This window comes from Danio rerio, chromosome 4, assembly GCF_049306965.1.
Source record: "Danio rerio strain Tuebingen ecotype United States chromosome 4, GRCz12tu, whole genome shotgun sequence".
NCBI lineage: Eukaryota > Metazoa > Chordata > Actinopteri > Cypriniformes > Danionidae > Danio > Danio rerio.
Window position 1 is genome coordinate 56,500,527 of NC_133179.1, and position 20,407 is coordinate 56,520,933.

Consider the following 20,407-nt stretch of genomic DNA (forward strand, 5'->3'; position numbering starts at 1 on the left):
AAAAATTAACAAAGCAATAAAAATGTAAAATGAATAAAACAATGAACAGAAAGAAAATAACTTCTCTTCTACTTATGAGAGTAATTAACAAAATTAAATCAGATAAGTCTGAGCAAGAAACTATAGCCACAAATTAGCTGATTAAAACTAGTACTCCATTTCTTATATAAAGTGATGTAAACTTAGAATGGAATGACATTATACTGTTTAATAAATTAAAGCTTCAGTAAGACACTTATTACACACACGTTGGTAAATAGTCCTCATTACTGTGAGTAAAATAGTACTTCGTTGAATGTGTCTGTAAAGTTTCAGCTCAAAACACCCATCAGATTATTTGTTATACATTTTAGAATGCTGGGATTTTTTGCTTAATCTAGTTGGATTATATATATTATATATATTATATAAGTTAAACAAAATTGTGTTAATGTAGATTTAACTCGAGGAGCTCAGTGAATATTCATTCTCCTTTGCTTTTAGAAGATGTTAGTCTGTTAGATAAGAAATGAAACAATAGCTTTGTGTGTCAAATTTTTAATTTAAAAGAAAAATTTATTTTAGAGGAAAGTGTTACTGGAGGTCTTTGGTTGAGGATATAGAATAGAACTTGGCTTTTACCTGGGAAATATTGCATTTCCAACTAGGCAAAAGAAATACACTTTAAAATTGTACAGAAAATCTACCCTGTAAAATTCTAGTATTTCCAAATTTTTTGACATCGACAGCTCCTGTTCATTCTGCAAACAAGCAGAGGAGACACTTGTACATATGTTTTTTGATTGTCCAATATTCAAGCAATTTTGGTCACTCCTAAATTTTCATATATCTACTTTTGCCAATGCTGTGAATTGCTTTAATCTAAAAGACATTACTTTTATTATAATAACCCAAAAGCTAAATCCCTGGAACACATCATACATTTTTTTTAATCTTATATGGCAAATTTTTCATTCACAAACAGAAATTCACAAAAAATTACTCATCATTTGCTCATTTTAGAATAGAATTTAACACTCTCCTAACATCACTTCATCTTATTAACAATAAAAAAAATGTTTCCTGAATGATTCCTGAAATATTATGCAGATGTATTTAAAGAAGATTCTCGTTTTTAGTTGCTTTAGTAGATTTTAGTTGCTTTCCTTATGGTGATTTGTTTAAGTGTCATTGTAATTTCATTAATTTGTTTCATTTTTTTTGTTTCATTTAGTAATTTTATTATTACTATTATTATTAATACTTTAATTATATTAATATTTTTTTCCTTTCTGTCTAATAGTATTATTTGTATTTGTATGTTATTTTAGATATTTTTTCTTATGACAAAAAAAGTGAATCAACTGGAGAAAGGTTTGTTTAAAAGCTTTTACACAGATATAAAGCGTTTGATTAAAGTTTCAGGTTTTTCATTCAATACTAAATGATGTTCCTGCTGTTGACAATATTATTTTAACCCTTTATACAACGTAATACTATTTTACTCAAAGTAAAGAGGACTATGGAACAACGTGAGTGTATTAAGAGTCTTAATGAAGGTTTTTTTTTAATAAAATAATTTCACTTCAATCTAAGTATACATTACTATATATAAAAAATGCAGTACTAATTTTAATCAGCTCAGTTGTGGCTGTTGTTTCTTGCTCGCACTTACTGGATTTATTTTTGTTAATTACTCTCATATAAATAAACTGTTGGAAGAGGAGTTATTTTGTTTCTGTTTAAAGTTTTATTTATTTTAAACAGGACATTTTTATTGCTTTGTTAATTTTTAACAGGATAAAAAGTCAAAACGCAGAGAAAAACTATAAATATTAAGTCATGACTAAAAGTAACTTAAGTGCCAAAAAAAAAAAAAAAGGTTAAAAGGTCTTTTATTTTGGCGTGGATTGTGACGTCATAAGCCTGCGCCGCTCCCGCGCTGCGGTTCAACTGGAGAAAGGTTTGTTTTAAAGCGTTTACACTTATATAAAGCGATTGATTAAAGTTTGTTTTTTTATTCAGTGCTAAATTATGTACCTGCTGTTGACAATATTATTTTAACCCTTTATACAACGTAGTACTATTTAACTCACAGTAATGAGGTCTATTGTTTGAATAAAGATAGGATAAACTTTTTGTCCCCAAGAGAAAATTTGTCTTGGGCAAAAAATGCTACACGTTGCTGTAAGCAGACAATAAAGTAAATAAAACAAACAACAATTAAAAACATACTCAAATAAAGTTACAGGGATGTAACAGCATGTAATAAGTGTTTTAATGAAGGTTTACTTTATTAAATAGTATAATGTCATTCCATTCTAAGTATACATCACTATAAGAAATGGAGGACTAGTTTTAATCAGGTCATTTGTGGCTTTTGTTTCTTGCTCTGACTTGCCTTATTTCTTTTTGTTAATTTCTTTCATACAAAGAAACTGTTGAAGCAAGTGTTGAAGAGAAGTTATTTTGTTTCTGTTCATTGTTTTATTTATTTTAAGCAGGATAAAGTGTCCAAACACAGAGAAAAACTCCTGCTGAAGCGACTGATCTCCACACTGTTATAAAGATGGCGTTTATTAAAGAGGAGAGTGAAGATGTGAAGATTGAAGAAACAATTACAGTCAAACAGGAAGATCCACAGGAACAAACAGGTTAGTTTTCATTCTCAAAGACCAACTCAGTCATTTAATCCTCATTCAGATATATTTTAATAAGAAGAATACTAAATTAATCCATCTTGCAGCCCTGAGTGTGCTGCCTAGTTCTCCTAAATGCACATAAGCACTCATTGAAAGACGGGGAATGAGTTTCATTTGTTACTTGTTCTCATGTCTTTTGTCATTCTTTTATGTATTATTAGTCTCCCATTTTCATGATCATGGGCCAAAAATATCGTTATCGTGATGATAATACGATTAATCTCGCAATCTATATACCCTTTCATTATGTTCTTGGCTGTTTTTGACCCATTGACTTCCATTATAACCATATTTTTTTACCGCAAAGCCATGACACCAAATAATTGACACCTAGATTGTTGCTGTTTTCCTTGTTGGGAAGAGGTCAAATGTGTCATTTTTACTGTTGATCATCAGTTGGCTGCATTCATCCTTTAGATGGGCCTGTTCAAATAAGTTTCTGTCTTTTATATGGAGTTCGGTGGAGTAAAACAGCATTTTATAGTGTTCATGCATTAATACACTTTGTAGGGGGACCAACAGTTTTAACCCAAAAATGACCAGACTATCAGATGAAGAAGAGCAGGAGTCAGAGATTCAATTAAAAGAAAGTTTACTGTAGATAGTTTGCAGTTTCATCAGCAGAGGCCAGCTTCAACACTCACAACAAGTTTGTAGAGCGCTCTACATACAATCTCAGAACAACAACAATTAGATGTCTAGAATTCTCTCTGTTCTCTCTATGCAAACTGTTTTAATGAAATGCGTCAATAAAGTGCACTAAAACTTCACTAGAGTATTCACCTTATTCTTCGCCGACGAGCGGGCGCAACCATTTGAATCTTTTTGGCACGAGACTTCCGGTCTTTCACTTACATTCATTTTTAGACATTAAAAACTGCTATTTTTGCTGTTTGATGTTGCAAACTGATATTTCCTTATTATATTATTCTACTTGGTCTGTATAGTCATGCAAACATTTGCTTGTTGAGCAAGTAGTTTGACCATTTTCTGCCGTTTATTATTCCTAGTCATTTCTACCTTAGGCGACTGAATCGGAAGTTCTAAAACAATCGCGAAAACAGACGCACTTCCGCATTTTAGAATAAGGTCAATAAATCTAGCTTCTCTCTCTTTCTCTCTCTCTCACACTCACACACACACTCACACACACACACACTATACTCCATAAGGCAGAAACTTTTTTGCACTGAAACTGATAATCAATTTTAAAAATCACAAATCTCTTTCCAACAGGGAAATGTAATGGTGATGTGGGAATGGTGATTCCACCCCCCCCCCCCCCCCCCCCCCAAAAAAAATATAATAAACAAATATTAAACAAATATGTTTGTCACTTGCTTTTAAGTAGTTAATCTTGGGCGCCAGACAAAATATGTCAAAATACATTTCAAACAAAATATACCACGACTAGCTCTCACCACCAGTTACAAATAATAAAAAATAAATAAATAAATAAAATAACAAACAATGAGAACCAGAAAAAAACTCAGATAATTGCTGTAATTGTCTAAATAAAGTGTGTATTAGTCAATAATATTAATAAAAAATACTTTTCACACACAAACAGCAGTATCAACAACAAAACAAACAATATAACAATGAAACGCAGAACCCTCAGCACTTATAACTCAAATGAAAGAAAAAAATGCAAATGATTTCAGGCCAGCAGATTTGTCAGATTTGAAAACGGGGAAAATAATAATGATAACAATAGTACAGGGAGAAAACAAAACAAGAGAAACAAAATGAGAATTTGGGCAAAGAAAACAAAAACTTTTGCTTCTTACCCATGGAGCGGAGGGGTCAAGGGAAATGAGTGGGGAATGGCGAATGTGGATGTGAAGGTTGAGGTTGTTGGTGAACCCAGCAGGTGAGTTGGCAGCTGACTCCATGCCAGCGAGAAAGATAAATCGGTAAGTTGATTTTGTTCAGGACACACTGCACTGAAGTCTTTAGTGGTTTAGTCATTCACAGACGTCACGTGCACTTCAGTAACAAGACAGCGGTCTTTGCTCTGTTGCTTCAATACATACTTCCGCTTTTTGTTTCTCACAGCCAGTCGTTAAGTTTACACTGCTCATCTCGACCCGACTTCTCTACTCCTTTCCCCACACCGCAACAGTACAGTCAACTTCTCTTTCTTCTACCCACCACATAATGCTGCCTTCTTTAACTCTCCTCCTCCTTTATTCTCTCACCCATTTCCTTTTTGCCGTCACATGGGGGGACCAATTAAACAATGTCGTCACAAAGAACACCAACAATCATAAATTCATGAATATGTGCTGTCATGGCTTTGCAATAAAAAAAAATGTTCTTATAATAGAGGTCAATGGAGAAAAAACAGCCATGAATATAACGAAAAGGGAGTAAATTTGCCCAGAGTGTATTGAGGTTTTTAAAAAAAATGCAAAGCATTTTCCCATTGATGGGGACTTCATTGTGTCTTGATGAATTTATTACTCTCATTTATATGCTTATTTGAGTGATTTCCATGTTGTTGTTGTTGTTGTTGTTATTATTTATTGTATTTTATGTGCACTATAAAAAAATTTATAATAGAGGCCAATGGAGCATTTTTCCAGAATATGTCAAAATAAGATGTCCCCAAATATCAGTCCATTTGCTGAAACACTGAGAACGTTTTGGCCAAATTAAACCTCAAAATCACCCCAGAATGGATGAAAATGACCCAACAGCAAACAAAAGGAAAGGTGCACATTCCAGCCTTTATGCAGATGCTCTACAGGTATGTCTCATATCTGCCAGGTGTTGTAAAAAAATAAATGAGTGAAAAGAAGAGAGAACCCAGTCCAGGAGACTCGAAACAAGCAGAATTCCTTTATTAAGACGTGTTGGTTAATCTGCAGTCATACAGCGTCTTTAAGATGTCCGTGTGTCTGCAAGAGCCTACTAGAGGTCCGCAGTCTGCAAGTTCTTTCACAAGTCTCTCACAAGTCTCACACAAGTCTAATTTAAGACAAAGATTTCTTGTCTATATTGTGTTCTTAGGAGGACGGGACATGGCTAAACAAAGCATGCAAATTAAGAGTTGGAGTCAGCATGGCATAGGTGTTAAAAAACGGCCCAGCTACTGACCACACAAGTTAATCAACATAGGGTTTCTGTAGCATAAAAGCAACACCTGAAGACAAAGACAGAGTCGTTTAAAGCGTTTGCATCACTGGCTTAGCCTGTAGTCAGAAAGATTAAGATTAAATGTCCCTCCAAGCTGGGATGTTAATGAAATCATATAATTAAAAACCAAAGAATATAACTTTTTAGTTATACGTAGATTATTGTTCATTTGGAATTAGATGATAGAAATTTATATTTCCACACAGGCAAATATTCAGCTCTTACCCCAGAACTTTTTTTCTGATACATTTACCAGTCAGGCACACAACAAAGAAGTATTCCCTGTCCACTTTACAAATCGTAGAAATCTGTGTCTTATCAATATGACCAAAATGACTTTTATGAAAAACTCTGAAAACTGGACTGACACTGTTTAAATTTACTATAACTTCTATGTTAAGCGGCTTTGACACAATTTACATTGTAAAAGCACTAGATAAATAAAGATGAATTGAATTGAATCTGCCTAAATGTGTACACGTTAATGAACCAAACAAAATATGATCTGATTCATTTGACATTCAATGTGCATCAAAATTACAGTGTGTGTAGTCAATGTTTCCAGTGTCTTTTCACTTTTTAGCTTTTGATGAGAGTTTTTAAGACTTAATGAAAACTAATGTTTTATTTATTTATTTATTTCAGACCTAGTTGAACAGAATGAGGCGAGTAAAGAGGAGGACCATCATGTCAAAATTGTGGAAAAAACTCATTTACAGACTGATGGTGTTTTAAAAAGGAGAGACAAGAATCGTTTCACCTGCACTCAGTGTGGAAAGAGTTTCGCAACCAAAAGCAAACTTAAGATTCACATAATGATCCACACCGGAGAGAAACCATTCACATGCACTCAGTGTGGGAAGAGTTTCAACCAATTATCTCACCTTAATTATCACATGATGATCCACACTGGAAAGAAACCATTCGCATGCACTCAGTGTGCGAAGAGTTTCAAGCAATCATCACACCTTAATCTACACATGATGATCCACACTGGAGAGAAACCCTTCACATGCACTCATTGTGGGAAAAGTTTTAACTGCTCATCACACCTTAATCAACACATGAGGATCCACACTGGAGAAAAACCATACGCATGCACTCAGTGTGGGAAGAGTTTCAACCAATCATCTCACCTTAATTATCACATGATGATTCACACTGGAAAGAAACCATTCACATGCACTCAGTGTGCGAAGAGTTTCAACCAATCATCACACCTTAATCAACACATGAGGATACACACTGGAGAGAAACCATACGCGTGCACTCAGTGTGGGAAGAGTTTTAACTGCTCAACAAACTTTGATAACCACACGAGGAGCCACACTGGAGAGAAACCATTCACATGCACTTAGTGTGGGAAGAGTTTCAGCCAATTATCCAACCTTAATCTACACATGATGATCCACACTGGAGAGAAACCATACGCATGCACTCAGTGTGGGAAGAGTTTTTACTGCTCAACAAACCTTAATCACCATATGAGGATCCACACTAGAGAGAAACCATTCACATGCACTCAGTGTGGGGAGAGTTTCAGCAAATCATCACACCTTAATAAACACATTGAAGGAACTCATGGGCATATTGCAGTGGTCAACACGAGTTGAATCTGAAATCTTGGGCATCTGCAAATTGTCTCAGTCATTGAACTGGCTTAAGGGCTTAAACCATCACGATAACAAAGCACCAATTGATTTTGGGTTATTCTGACCAATTCTCTGGCTGCAGATGTTCCAGGTACCCTTCAGCAAAATTAGTAAATGATTTAAACTAAACAAAGGGGCTTTACGGGATTTTCAGCAGGAACCGCCTCACAAGACTTTTGAATGACATTGAAATTGTGCATCCTGTCAGATGCACAATTTCGTAGAGACGAAGAGATCTCTAGAAACATTAATGCATACAAATGAAAGTAAATCTCTTAAAATGTTAGAACTAAGGCAGATGTATCTTTGAATAATACACCATAATGTTCCTCATATGCTGTGGTTATTTCAACCAACCAGGTTAATTAATGTGTTGTTTTAACCCTTAAAGCAGATTAAATTGATCTGTATGTGTCTGAAATGTATGAGATCTGGTCTTGAATGAAAGCTAGTGACATTTGCAATCTGTTAGTGTAAATGAAAAACTAGTAGTACAAACAGTATTCGTCTTGTAACATTTGATGTAAGATAGTTTCAATCTTGCAAGAGTTCTTCCCCGTGAAATCTACATGCAGTGTGTTAATGATTGACCCTTTCTACGTCGGCACGAGGTGTGGCCCCGCCCTTCATGGCAATTGCTCATTGGCAGACAGTGCCATAGGGATGGATCAGACCAGGTCACTTAAAGACACCCTGCAACAAAGAAACCGCTTTGAAACCGCACGAACGGTTTCAAACCGCACGAAAACCGCTTTGAAACGGCACGAACTTCCGCAAACCGACTTTCAGCAGTCCGTCACCTCAGTAACCCAGAACTACCCACCCACGAGCGAGGGAATTCCAAGGACGTCACAGAAGCCACCATCCAATCAGGAGCACTGTGTTTCCCCAAGGCCAGCTGGCGAGGGAGATTCATCTTCAGCAAAAGTGCAAGTAACAAACAAACGTTGTCTCTTGCTGATCTGGTGCAGATTGATCGTAAACAGTTAAAGATAAGCCATATCTCTGCTTTTGTGGTTTCTCAGGTGTTATTCTTAGATCTTGTTAAAAGTATTAGAATTAATTTGGGATGGTTGTCAACTCATTGTACATCCTCTGAACTGCCTCTGTGTGTGCGCGAGTTTGTTTGTTGTCTGCTTATTACGTAGTTAGTTTCATGTATCGTAGTGTAGCTCAATAAATCTTTGTTCTCATTTTGTAAGAACTGTGTTCTTGTTTATGTGCTTCTAAGTCATTGCCTCGAGCTGTAGATCTTGTTACCTTGCTAAAAGTTAACTCAGTACTGTGTTATGTTATTATCGTTGATCACGTAAATATTATTAACAAGATTGGTAAGATACTGTTACGTAGCGGATGCACCCCGCTACGCACATAAATTTAAGGATGACCGCTATAAAAAGTGGTCACCTGGAGTCCCCGTTCCTGCTCCCCAAGCACACACACACACAGGCCAAGTTGTCAAAAAGGGGTATCAGATTAATTAAACAAAAAGGTCAAAATCAGAATTAGGGAACAAAAAGGCCAAAACAACAAACAAAACAAGGTACGCTACCTAATATTAAACCTCTTACCCATACCAAAAAATAAAGTTCCATAAATTAAGCATACAATTCTAACCTCCATAACTAGCCACAAAACAGGAGAAAACTGGACAAAAGAAATGGGCCTTCCCTTTGATCATTTAGCCTTAAGGTAAATATTAGCCACAGCTAACACATGATACCGTCCTAGTACCGTATTTAAGTATCTCACCAGATGACTTTGAAACAGGGTTGGAGAAAGGCATTAAACAATCAGCCACCGCTACTGCAGGTTACCTTCCTATTACCGTATTTAACAGAGTATCTCACCAGATTACTTTAAAAAAAAGGTTTCAGACAGATCACTGCCGCACAGAGAACTCAGAACGAACTGCTCAGACACACACACAATAGCGAGGGGAAATAGGAAGAGAACTCGATGAGGAGCGTCAATGGCGTGGCTTTATAGCTGGCGCCGCCCCTCTCACAGCTGCACCTGATCTCCGCTCATGTGGAGAGAGAGAAAGAGATAGATAATGGAGAAAACACACACAGGAACAATACAAACTAGCATTGTCAAAAATAATGTTACTCAATATGTAACACTAACATTTTAGGCATCTGTCCATCCTGTTTTGCTTCTTTCTTTCATTGCGCATTGCAGGTTCAGATACTAGGGGTACTCTACAATAATAACCGATGACTTAATTGAGCTGTTTTAAATAAGGGAGATTAGAAAACGGTGTAGGGCCTAGTGGGCTTGAGGAATGACTCGAAGGCAACCTGTGGTTTTGGGGAAAAGTAACTGCCACCTATTGTTGAGATCAAGCCTTTTGGATTTGTCGTACAAGAGCCTCTTTATGCATGTGCAAAGTAACTGAGTAGAAAGCATAGTAAATTTAGCTTCCCCCCCCACTGTCTTAGATGAAACTGCGTTTGGAAGTATCGTATCCAGAGGTTTTTTCTTTTAGTGTTAAGACTAAGTTGGCCAGAGCACCTGTCTTGGGAACAGCAGGTGCTAGGTTCAAATCCAAACTGCACCTTTCCCTCAGTTTATGGGAGAGTGGCTTTCTGATCTGAAACTCTTTCAATGGCCGATAGCATATGTTTGTCCTGATTTCCATTTTCCGAGCTGACTCTGGGTTTGGATGTAATGAAACTGGAGGTTCCAAAAAACAATTTACACATGATTAAGAATAGATTAAATAAAATAAATTCACACATTTTTTGCTTTGATCTTGAACAGAGGCCAGGTCTCATTGCTTTAATTACTATTTCAGTTTTTTTATTTTTATTTTATTTTATATGTATTATTTTAAATGCTTTAACAGCATAAAGCCTTGCAATGAAATGTAACAAAATATCTTTGTTCTCAGCATCTCTGTACCATTGAAAAAAAATGTGGTTGTTGAACTTCACCTCACTCCACCTTGTGCAGAACGCCTTTGTGATGACCATGGCATTGATCGGGCCTGGTTTCACACCCTGACAAACAAATGTAAATAATCATATAACAAATGTTAAACTACAAATGTTAAATGTACTTTTAAAAGAATTCAGTTTCTACATCAAATTAACCTGCATAACATAAACAACATTCTTAGAAAATTTAACCATGATATCTTTAATATGAACAGAATAAGGTCATGTCAAATATTGAAATCATGGTCAAATAAATGGTTGAAACTAAACTTTAAAGCTCCTAATCTCAAAATTACATTGAGATTTTAGTGTAAACTTCACAAACAATGTCACATATTGTGATTATACTGTCTAACAAATAAGCCTACATTTCTAAGGTTAAATTACCATTGTTCGTGGTTTATGCCAGGATTGTTCTCTTTCAGTGCAGCTAAGCACAGGGGGTACAACAGATAAATTAAGCTGGGAATAATGAGCAGTTTGAAACAGCAAGGCAAAAGTATGATTGCACAAAGCAGTGCCTGCCACACATGAACACTTGCTGTGTGTGAGCACCACAGGTGAAGCATCCTTGAGTCCAACCTAAAAAAAATGTATATATATATACATAATTATTAATTGTACTTCTTGCCAATAAAATACAAGTTAGAAGCATGTTAATTTTAGTAGAACAATAACCAAGGTGGCTTTGTAGGTGCAGATAACACTTTGGCTGCTCTGGGTTTATGTAATACTTACATACTAAAACCATTTAGGTTTCTTAAATATGGAAGCCAAATTCAGACTGACAACATTCTGATTCTTCTGCAAAACCTACTTGTTATTTGTAATACTTCAAGAAAATGAAAACATTGGAACACACATGAACAATTCGGAACACAAATGAAGGCATTTGAACACTTGAACACACTTGAACACCTGAATAGTGGTAAAATTGGTTTTATATTTGCACATTTGAATTTTCCCCTTAATAATATAATTTTATAAAAGTATTATTTGCAAGCTCTAAATAGCTAAATCATATTAGAAACAAATATCAAAGTACACCATTGTTCACAGTCAAATAAACAGTGTTAATGTTGTTTTCAAGTCACACTTGCATGCTAATTCCGATCGAATATTCAAAGTAAAATGGTAAACAATATAGATACTTCTAAATGAACGAATGTGTGAATATAAAAACAACTTCACCTCTAAAACACCTGAACTGGTTTGGAGAACGGTGAACCCTATGTCACTAGCATACTATTAAATTGTGTGGTGCCTCATTTTTCCTCATTGATCTGTAGCACAAGGCTCTAACGCAGACTTCCCCTGACACCCTGTCTTTATTTGAAACTGATAACAATAACACAAACACATGATGAAAACAATTAATGCATTCCTGTTTGTTTACAGTTAGCCAACAATTAACGTTAGCAATGAAATTGATTAACATTAAATGTTGCTTACCTTCGTAACCGTGTATATACGAGGCTGCGTATAATTTAAAGCCTTTTTCCAGCTTGCTGGATGGAGCTGTTATAGTTCTGCAAATGCGATGCACATCGATAACGTTAATCCGTGGGAGGTCCTGGAGACAGCGGGTGTAGAACATAGCGATTGCTAAAGCGGAACTGAGTGAGCCCTATTGAAAAGAACGCGGAAGTAGGCGTGCAAGTAGCGCATTGGACTTTAGTATTTCAAGTCCTGACATTCACACATGCAGTGCTACCGTTGTTATTTTTTTTTTCTTTTTTCGAATTAAACAATTAGCCTCTGTCAAGGTTGTTTGGCGCTGTGGCTTAGTTTGTCAAAGTGCCTGTCTAGTAAACAGGAGATCCTGGGTTCGAATCCCAGCAGTGCTTTGTCTGCAGTTAGCTGTTCTTTTATGGGCCAGAGAGTACTAAAAAGTGCTTTCTGTGCAACAGTGCTAGTAGCAGCAGAGCACTCAGGCTCTGTGGCGCAATGGATAGCGCATTGGACTTCTAGGCTGTGAGCTGAGCCATTCAAAGGTTGTGGGTTCGAGTCCCACCAGAGTCGCAAGCTTGGTTCTTTTTCTTCACTGACTTAAGGTGTGGTGCGTTTCCAAGATTTTAGGCATCTGTCCATCCCGTTTTGCTTCTTTCTTTCATATCGCAGTGCAGGCTCAGATACTAGGGGTACTCTAAAACAAAGCCGATGACTTAATTGAGGTGTTTTAAATAAGGGAGATTAGAAAACAGTGTAGGGCCTAGTGGGCTTGAGGAATGACTCGAAGGCAACCTGTGGTTTTGGGGAAAAGTAACTGCCACCTCTTGCTGAGATCAAGCCTTTTGGATTTGTTGTACAAGAGCCTCTTTATGCATGTGCAAAGTAACTGAGTAGAAAGCATAGTAAATTTTGCTTCCCCTGCTCCCACTGTCTTAGATGAAACTGCGTTTGGAAGTATCGTATCCAGAGGTTTTTTCTTTTAGTGTTAAGACTAAGTTGGCCAGAGCACCTGTCTTGGGAACAGCAGGTGCTAGGTTCAAATCCAAACTGCACCTTTCCCTCAGTTTATGGGAGAGTGGCTTTCTGATCTGAAACTCTTTCAATGGCCGATAGCATATGTTTGTCCTGATTTCCATTTTCCGAGCTGACTCTGGGTTTGGATGTAATGAAACTGGAGGTTCCAAAAAACACTTAACACATGATTAAGGATAGATTAAATAAAAATAAATTCACGCATTTTTTGCTTTGATTTTGAACAGAGGCCAGGTTACCGCTCAGGTTTGAGACATGATCATCCAGACTCTAAAAGACCACATCCATCTTGTCAACATTTTCTGCATCCTGACATGCTGGTTTTTGTTGTGTATTGGTTTTTTTTAAAATAAAGTCAAAGATCAGTAATAAGTGAAGCTCCATGATGAGTTGTTTAATGTGATGAGTTGTTTTAAAGATTTTTTTTTATTTTGTAATTTGTTTAATTTTTTTCCATTATTATTTTATTTACTGTTTATTTTCTCAGTTGAATTTATCTTTGGTTTTGGCTGTAGTTTGTGTTTTTCTTTCCTTCAGTGATTCTGCTGTTGACAGTTGTTCATCAATAATTCTCAATCCTTCTTTAATTAGACACTTAATTGTCTCATTAACTTCATCACTCTCTGATTGTTCAACCCTCTGTAGTGACAACACTAGTGAGGATTTTGCTCTGGGTTTGAAGGAGTTAAATGTGTTCGATGAAAAATACAAACTGTGGAATGTATTTTTAACAGAAATATTCTGGAAACTGAATTTACCAATGTAAAATGTTGAAAACATCAGATTACTGGCAACCACTGCTGCCAGTATTTTAACATACATTTTACAGATATTTTACACAATAAGAGTTTGCTAATTAACACTCTCTGAGTGTTAAAAAATTTAACACTTTCAAAAGTGTTTTTTTAACACTTTTATAGTGGTTCCCATATAAACACTGAGAGAGTGTTCATTTTAACTCCAAGGTAGTTAATAAAAAAATATAAAAATAACAGACTGTGGAATTTGTTTTTAACAAAAATATTCTGTAAACTGAATTTATGAATTTTAAATGTTTAAAACAGTAAATTACTGGCAACCACAGCTGCCGGTATTTTTTTCGTAAAATCAAAAAAGGAAAAAGAAAAATAGCTAAACGGTTTTTGTGTCACCATTGTGAAGGACAGTAGCGTCTGTGTTCAAGTCCAAGATGAACTGAGAGTGTTTGATGTTATGCTGCATCTTTTTTTTTTTAAAGGTAACTGTAGTTACTAATGCAGTCAAAATCTGTTTTCTAGTTGCAATCACACATGAAAACATTATTGCATTTAATGACTGTACATTTATACAGTTCTAAAAAACTTCCATATTCACAGAATTTTTTTTTTAGAAATTTAACAGATATTTTATATCTATATAATATTATTAATTATTATAAATAAGATTAATAATATATATTATTATTAATCTATATATCTATATTAATAAGAGTTTGCTAATTAACACTCTCTAATTAACACTCTCTTGGTGTTGATAATGTTAACACTTTCAAAAGTGTTATTTTTAACACTTTTATAGTGGTTTCCATATTAACTCTGAGGGAGTGTTAATTTTAACTTCAAGGTAGGTAAATATACTATCTACAACTTGCAGTGTGGTGGCCAGGATTTTTCGGTTACAAATGCTGAAGTTTTATAGAAATGCTTAAACTTACAGAAAATCACTTTATTTCATCAACTGATACAATGTTCAGTTCACTAAAACATAGCTCAGTGCTCAACAATGTAAAGTCATTAAATGCAATAATGTGTGTTAACAGTTAGCAAACAGATTGAGACACTGCTCGCTGCAGAGCCACTTGGGCTCCAATGAGAGGGAGTTTGAGCTCAAACTCCTCTTCCTATAAGCTGTTTAAATGTGTACACCCCAAAAAAAAAATCCTCACTAGTGTCTGTTAAGTCATTAATATGTACACTATAACCTTTCTAGGAGGCACAACAGAAGGACCACAAAGTATGTCTATTGAACCCACGGCTTTAATGCTCCCCTCTTCAAAAAAACCTACACAAGGTTCCTACTTCAGTAGTTTACCTGATACTACATCGCCCTTTCAAAGCAAAGGATAAACTATGTGCAGATGCAGAAACAGAAATAACCTTTAGAGTGTTTCTAAACTTTAACAGGAGGCTCTTCCGATTAATTTTACTTAAGTTATAACTCCTAACATAACTAAATGACAATCAACATCAGTAACACCTGTAATCGCATTTATGGCTCTTATTTTTTTCCAATTTAGCTAAGAGTACCATGAACATGTGCTTTAGTTAACACTGTCAACAACATAAATTGGAGGCGACAACCCTTCACTCGAATTCCATTCCTAGGAGCGAACAAAGTCTTTTAAAGAAAGAAGGAGGATTCCTTATTCGGGCTGGGAAACTTCTTTCACACACAGGAGACTGCTGATTGGCTGCACTCTGTGCTCCGGGTGTGACAGGAGTGTGTGTGTCATTAAGAACTATGCTCTCAGGTGCTGGCTCAGTTAAGTTAGGAGGTTCTCCTGGAGCCACAGGGGTCGGTGAAAGATGGTATCTGTTCCTTCGTATAGTGCCCCCAGGTGTCTCAATGATGTATGACCTCGGTGTGCTGGCAGTAGACACCACCGTGCCTCTTTCCACTGTATCTTTGACCCACACATGATCACCAGGCTGAAGGTGCAGCATGTTTCGTGCTCTATGTCTATGGTTATAATACTGTCACAGTTTTTGTCTGTATCTCCTCTCTGTCCTTTCCAGGTTATCCAGGTCTACACACCCTGGGTTGAGCTTGGACGAAATGACAGGAACTGTCATTCTTATTTTCCTCCCTATCAGAAGTTCAGTGGAACTGTACCTATTCGCCAGGTTAGCGGCACGATATGCCATCAGAGCGAGATAAGGGTCGCCGGATTTCTTGAGGAGACATTTGATTGTCCTCACAGCACGCTCTGCCTCCCCGTTGCTCTGTGGGAAATGGGGGCTGGATGTCACATGACTAAAACCCCAATCCCTTGTGAACTGTCTAAAGATCTCAGATGCAAACTGTGGGCCATTGTCTCAGAGGACCACTTCATGTTTGACATGACGAGCGAAGATAGACTTGATGTGATCAATCACAGCTTCAGATGTAGTAGACGTCAGTTTGGCTACTTCAACATATCTGGAGAAATAGTCCACGATGACTAGGTATTGTTTGTTATCTGGAATAAATCCGCTCCTACAGTAGACCATGGTCTAGACGGAAATTCAGTAGACATCATCTTTTCTTTGAAATTGACTCTTTCATGGCTGCACACATCACATTTCTCTATCATGTTGGTCAGCTCTCTGCTGAGCCCTGGCCACCATACAGAATGCTTAGCCCACTCTCAGCATTTTGTTATTCCCAGATGGCCCTCATGCAACTTGGACAGGATGTCAGCCCTGAGTGACACTGGGATGACTATTCTGCTGCCGTACAATAGTAGACCATCTTGGATTGTGAGCTCACCTTTGAATGGCAGAAATGGCTAGAATAGAAATAGAATAGAAAAATTATCTGGCCATCCTTCGACACAGAATTTCTTCAAGTGACGGAGTGTAGAGTCATTGTCCTGGTGTCTCTGAATTTCTCTTAGCCTCTTTTCTGTAGCTGGGAGGCTCGCTACCACAGAGTCAACAGAGAGGTTGATTTCCTCCTCCTGCAATCCTTCTGCAGTATGACTGACAGGAGCTCGGGACAGCACATCTGCAGTTGCGATGTCCTTGCCAGCCACATGCGATATGGTGTAGGCAAACCGCATTAGTCGCATGCGCAGGCGCTGTATGTGTGGGGGAAGTTCATCTAATCTTTTTGAGCCTAGTAGGAATCAGGGGCTTGTGGTTCGTTTCAATGAAAAAACTCTTCCCAACAAGGAACTCTGCGAACCTCTCACAGGCCCATGTTGATGCTAGTGTCTCCTTCTCAATCTGGGCGTATCGCTGGTCAGTGCTGCTGAGGGCTCTCCAGGTATACACCACAGGTTTCCACTCTGTGTCTGTTTGCAGCTGGAGAGGAACGGGAAGAGTCAGCGGAGATGAGTGTTTTAGCATAAGGATCATACAACGCAAGCCCTGGGGGTGTCGTCAGTTTATCTTTGATATTATCGAAGTCCTGCTGTTCTTGAGGCCCCCAGGCCCACATACTGGACTTCATCAGCAGGTCTCTGAGCGGTCGTGTTCTCACCGCTAAGTGAGGCAGGAATTTCCCCAGGTGGTTTGTCATTCCCTGGAAGCGCCTTACCTAGCTAACATTACTTGGCGCTGGCATGGGTTTTACAGCGCTCACTTTGTCAGGATCAGTGCTGACACCTGATGCCTCTGTAACCTGCCCCAGGAACTTTATCCTACTCTTAGAAAACTCACACTTATCATTGAGTGCAATGCCACCGCAGCGAGCCCACCTAGCAGTGGTGTACACAGCCCCTCCACAACGTAAATTTCTCCCTTAGTACTTTTACTGTTTTTTTCAGGGAGTTGCGGTGAACTTGCCCTTCACATTCAGACGAGACCCTCCTGGTCCCAGCAGAACCCTTGTTGACCTCTCCAGCCTACTGAATTGGCCCTGGTTATACAGCATTTCTGATATAGCGGTGACGTCTGCGCCAGTGTCAATTTTAAAGCGTGCATTTAGATTCTCCACATGCATGTCTGTCATCCATGGGCTGTCATTAGCATCTGCTGATAGTGAACCCAAAAATGCAACTTTCTCACCAGTGTCCTCAATCACTGTAGCTACATGCATTTCACACATTCTTTTGGTTTTTTACACCCTGGCGTAATGTCCTTTTTTCCTGCAGTTATTGCATATTACATCTTTGGCTGGACATTGTTGTTGGCTATGCCATCTTGAGTCACCACATCTGCTGCATTGTGCCTGTCTTTCCTTCTGTTGTTTTTGTTCTGTGTGTTTGTATTGTGGCTTGAGTTGTTTAGCGTGTGCCCTGTTTCGCTGTCTTGTGTGCACGCTGTCAAGCTGAGCATTAGAGATATCAGCTTTAAAGTTAATTTTTAGCATTTCTTGTTGCTTCTTCACCTGCTCGCTTTGTCTAGCTCTGGTAATTGCTTTCTCTAAAGTCAGTTTAGGATTGAGTTTTAGCTGTTCTGACAAGCGTTTATCTCTCAAACCCACCACAAGTCTGTCTCTCACTATTTCGTCATGCAAAGCCCCGTACCCGGTTTGTTCCGCTAGGCAGTGCAGCACTGTGTGAAAGCTGTTGGGCGACTCGCCCGTTTCTTGCTGCCTCAGGTTAAACTTTGCCCTCTCAAAGATCACATTTCTGCGTGTTACAAAGTGAGCATCCAACTTTGTCTTAACTGTGTCGTACTCACTCGCTTCCACTGGGCTGAGGTGCAGGGAAAACAATATATCCACCGCCTGCTCCCCCATTGTATAAATTAGTGCATTTACTTGATTTTTATCCGCTTGCGTCTCCAATCCAGATGTGATGCGGAATCTGTTAAAGCGTATAATACATTTAGTCAAGTCTTCTGCTTTAAATATAAACTTCTCTGGTGGAGAAACTTGAAACTGATTCATTTTGCAGTCCGTGAGCTCGCTAGCATTAGCCCCGAGCTTTCAGTAAACGGCAGAGAGAAACAAATAGCCTGCGTACTGTGTTGTCTCTTATTTGTTCGACATCCGTTAATATTATGTTTTTGCTTCTGACACAATGTTAAGTGGTTAATATGTACACTATAACCTTTCTAGGAGGCACATCAGAAGGACCACACAGTATGTCTATTAAACCCACGGCTTTAATGCTCCCCCTTCAACAAACACCTACACAAGGTTCCTACCTCAGTAGTTAACCTGATACTACAGTGTTTGTGTTGGACTCCAGGCTATCTGATGAAGGCAGTAAGGTTAGACAAATTAGACCACCAATGGTTTAACTATGGTTTAACAAGTGCCGTTGGAGCCCTAAAGCAAAGGGAGGGGGCGGGAATAATCATATTCTGCTCCGGGTCACCAGCAGCTCTTGGTTCACCCAGCTAAACCAGCCACGTGAGTCTGCCCTCCCTTCAGACTGACGTGGGCTGGTTTAACCAAAAGCTGTTGGTGGCCTAAAGCAAAGGGGAAATAAGAACACCAATTTCTGCACATCGTCACCAGCAGCGCTTTTGGTAACCCAGTTAAACCAGCCACGTCAGCCCGCTCCTCTTATTCCATTTGGGGGGGAAGGGGGGGCTGGCTGACGTGGCTGATTTAACCAAGAGCTGCTGGTGCCTTGGAGCAGAAACGGAGAAACGAAAAGGTGGAAATGCTGACCGGCGGATAGATCACTTACTTAGGAGGGCAGGGATGTTCCTTCCAGCGGTCTGGGGACAGCGTACCAGGCTGGCCTTAGAGATTAGTCTGCTTTCCTTCGCCTGCTTGGTTCTGACCTTGTACACGATGAAATGCCGGCGTTTGCCGCAAATGAGAGCTCTGACCTCCCTGCGAATCAGAACCAGGGCCATGCTGGAGAGGCGGCAGGAGGCCGGCGGGGTTTCTGAGAGGTAGTCTAGAAACTGGGCTAGGTTTTTTAGATAGTGCTGTCTCATTGGCTCGGTCATCCGCGTGCGGCCCAGCAGGGCAGGCCAAGCTCGGATTCGGGCTGGCTGATTGAGAAAAAGGAAGTACTCTGGCTCCGCGGTGCCTTTTGCCAAAGTCTTGATACTGCCCAGCTTGGAAGTGACAATGTTCCGTAGGCGGGCGGTAGGCTCGCTGCCCAGTTGGAAGCCTTCAAATTCCCCCAAAAGCAGGTCTGCAGAAAGGGGACAACCAAGAGTCAGCAGAAATGACGACATAACCCCACCAGCCCAACAGCAAAGTGCTATAAAAATACTTAACTCAGTGTGAGGACGTGGTCCGGGAATGGGTAGGCTTGCGGGTTCAAGGCTTCCAAAGGCTCGGGGGGCGTCGGACCTCCGGCCGCTCCTCGCCTGGGGGCCTAGTGTCGATGGTGCAGGAGGCGGCCTGGTTCTCCTCTTCCTCCTCCTCTCTTCCCCCCTCCTCAACTCCCGGTAGAGGTGCGTGAATTGGACCAGGGTAGACCTCATCTTGTCCACTTGCTTGCCGAGGTCTGTGAGCTGGGCCTGTATGTGCTTCGTAGTACGCCTGCAGCCGGGGTTGGCGAAAGGACAGCTAGCCTCTAGGCCGTCCGAGTCCCGCTCCTCCTCGGAGGACGACGCTAGCTGAGACATGACGGGAACCGCCGGCTGGGTGGACAGCAGCCATTGCAAATTCCGAGCCACTTTCTGACAATTGGCTCTTACCATAGCCTCTATCCAGCCCGAGGCCGAGAACTCTGCATGCCGCTTCAAGTGCCTGTCTAGGCGGGCTGGCATTCTGCGACAGCCGGGCATGGGGTCTTCCGCATGTCCACGCGACAAGCGCGAGTAATAGCCCCTTCTCATCCGAGTAGGTCAACTTGTGGACTGGCTGTAAGGTGAGGCGAGAGGCGGCTGTAGACGTTGAGGCACAGCGC

The 20,407-nt window shown here is 39.2% G+C and overlaps 2 protein-coding genes and 1 non-coding gene across 5 annotated transcripts in view; all 3 read left to right on the forward strand.

The window, feature by feature from the left end:
• Positions 1–20,407, forward strand: part of LOC137491103 (uncharacterized) — a 1,183,352-nt gene that overhangs the window by 334,080 nt on the left and 828,865 nt on the right. The gene's annotated exons all lie outside the window — the stretch shown is intronic.
• On the forward strand, positions 1,892–8,675 carry LOC141381840 (uncharacterized). Of its 2 annotated transcripts, none has more exons than XM_073948949.1 (3): positions 1,892–1,942; positions 2,481–2,633; positions 6,468–8,675. In XM_073948949.1, the coding sequence occupies exons 2-3, from the start codon at positions 2,549–2,551 to the stop codon at positions 7,178–7,180; spliced, it is 798 nt and encodes a 265-aa protein (XP_073805050.1). In that variant the 5' UTR covers positions 1,892–1,942; positions 2,481–2,548; the 3' UTR covers positions 7,181–8,675. The 2 variants fall into 2 exon arrangements, with proteins under 2 accessions (XP_073805050.1, XP_073805051.1); XM_073948950.1 differs by having other exon boundaries at positions 2,484–2,633.
• Positions 12,350–12,438, forward strand: trnar-ucu (transfer RNA arginine (anticodon UCU)). Its single transcript is given in 2 exon segments — positions 12,350–12,386; positions 12,403–12,438. It is a non-coding gene; the product is annotated as a tRNA-Arg (tRNA).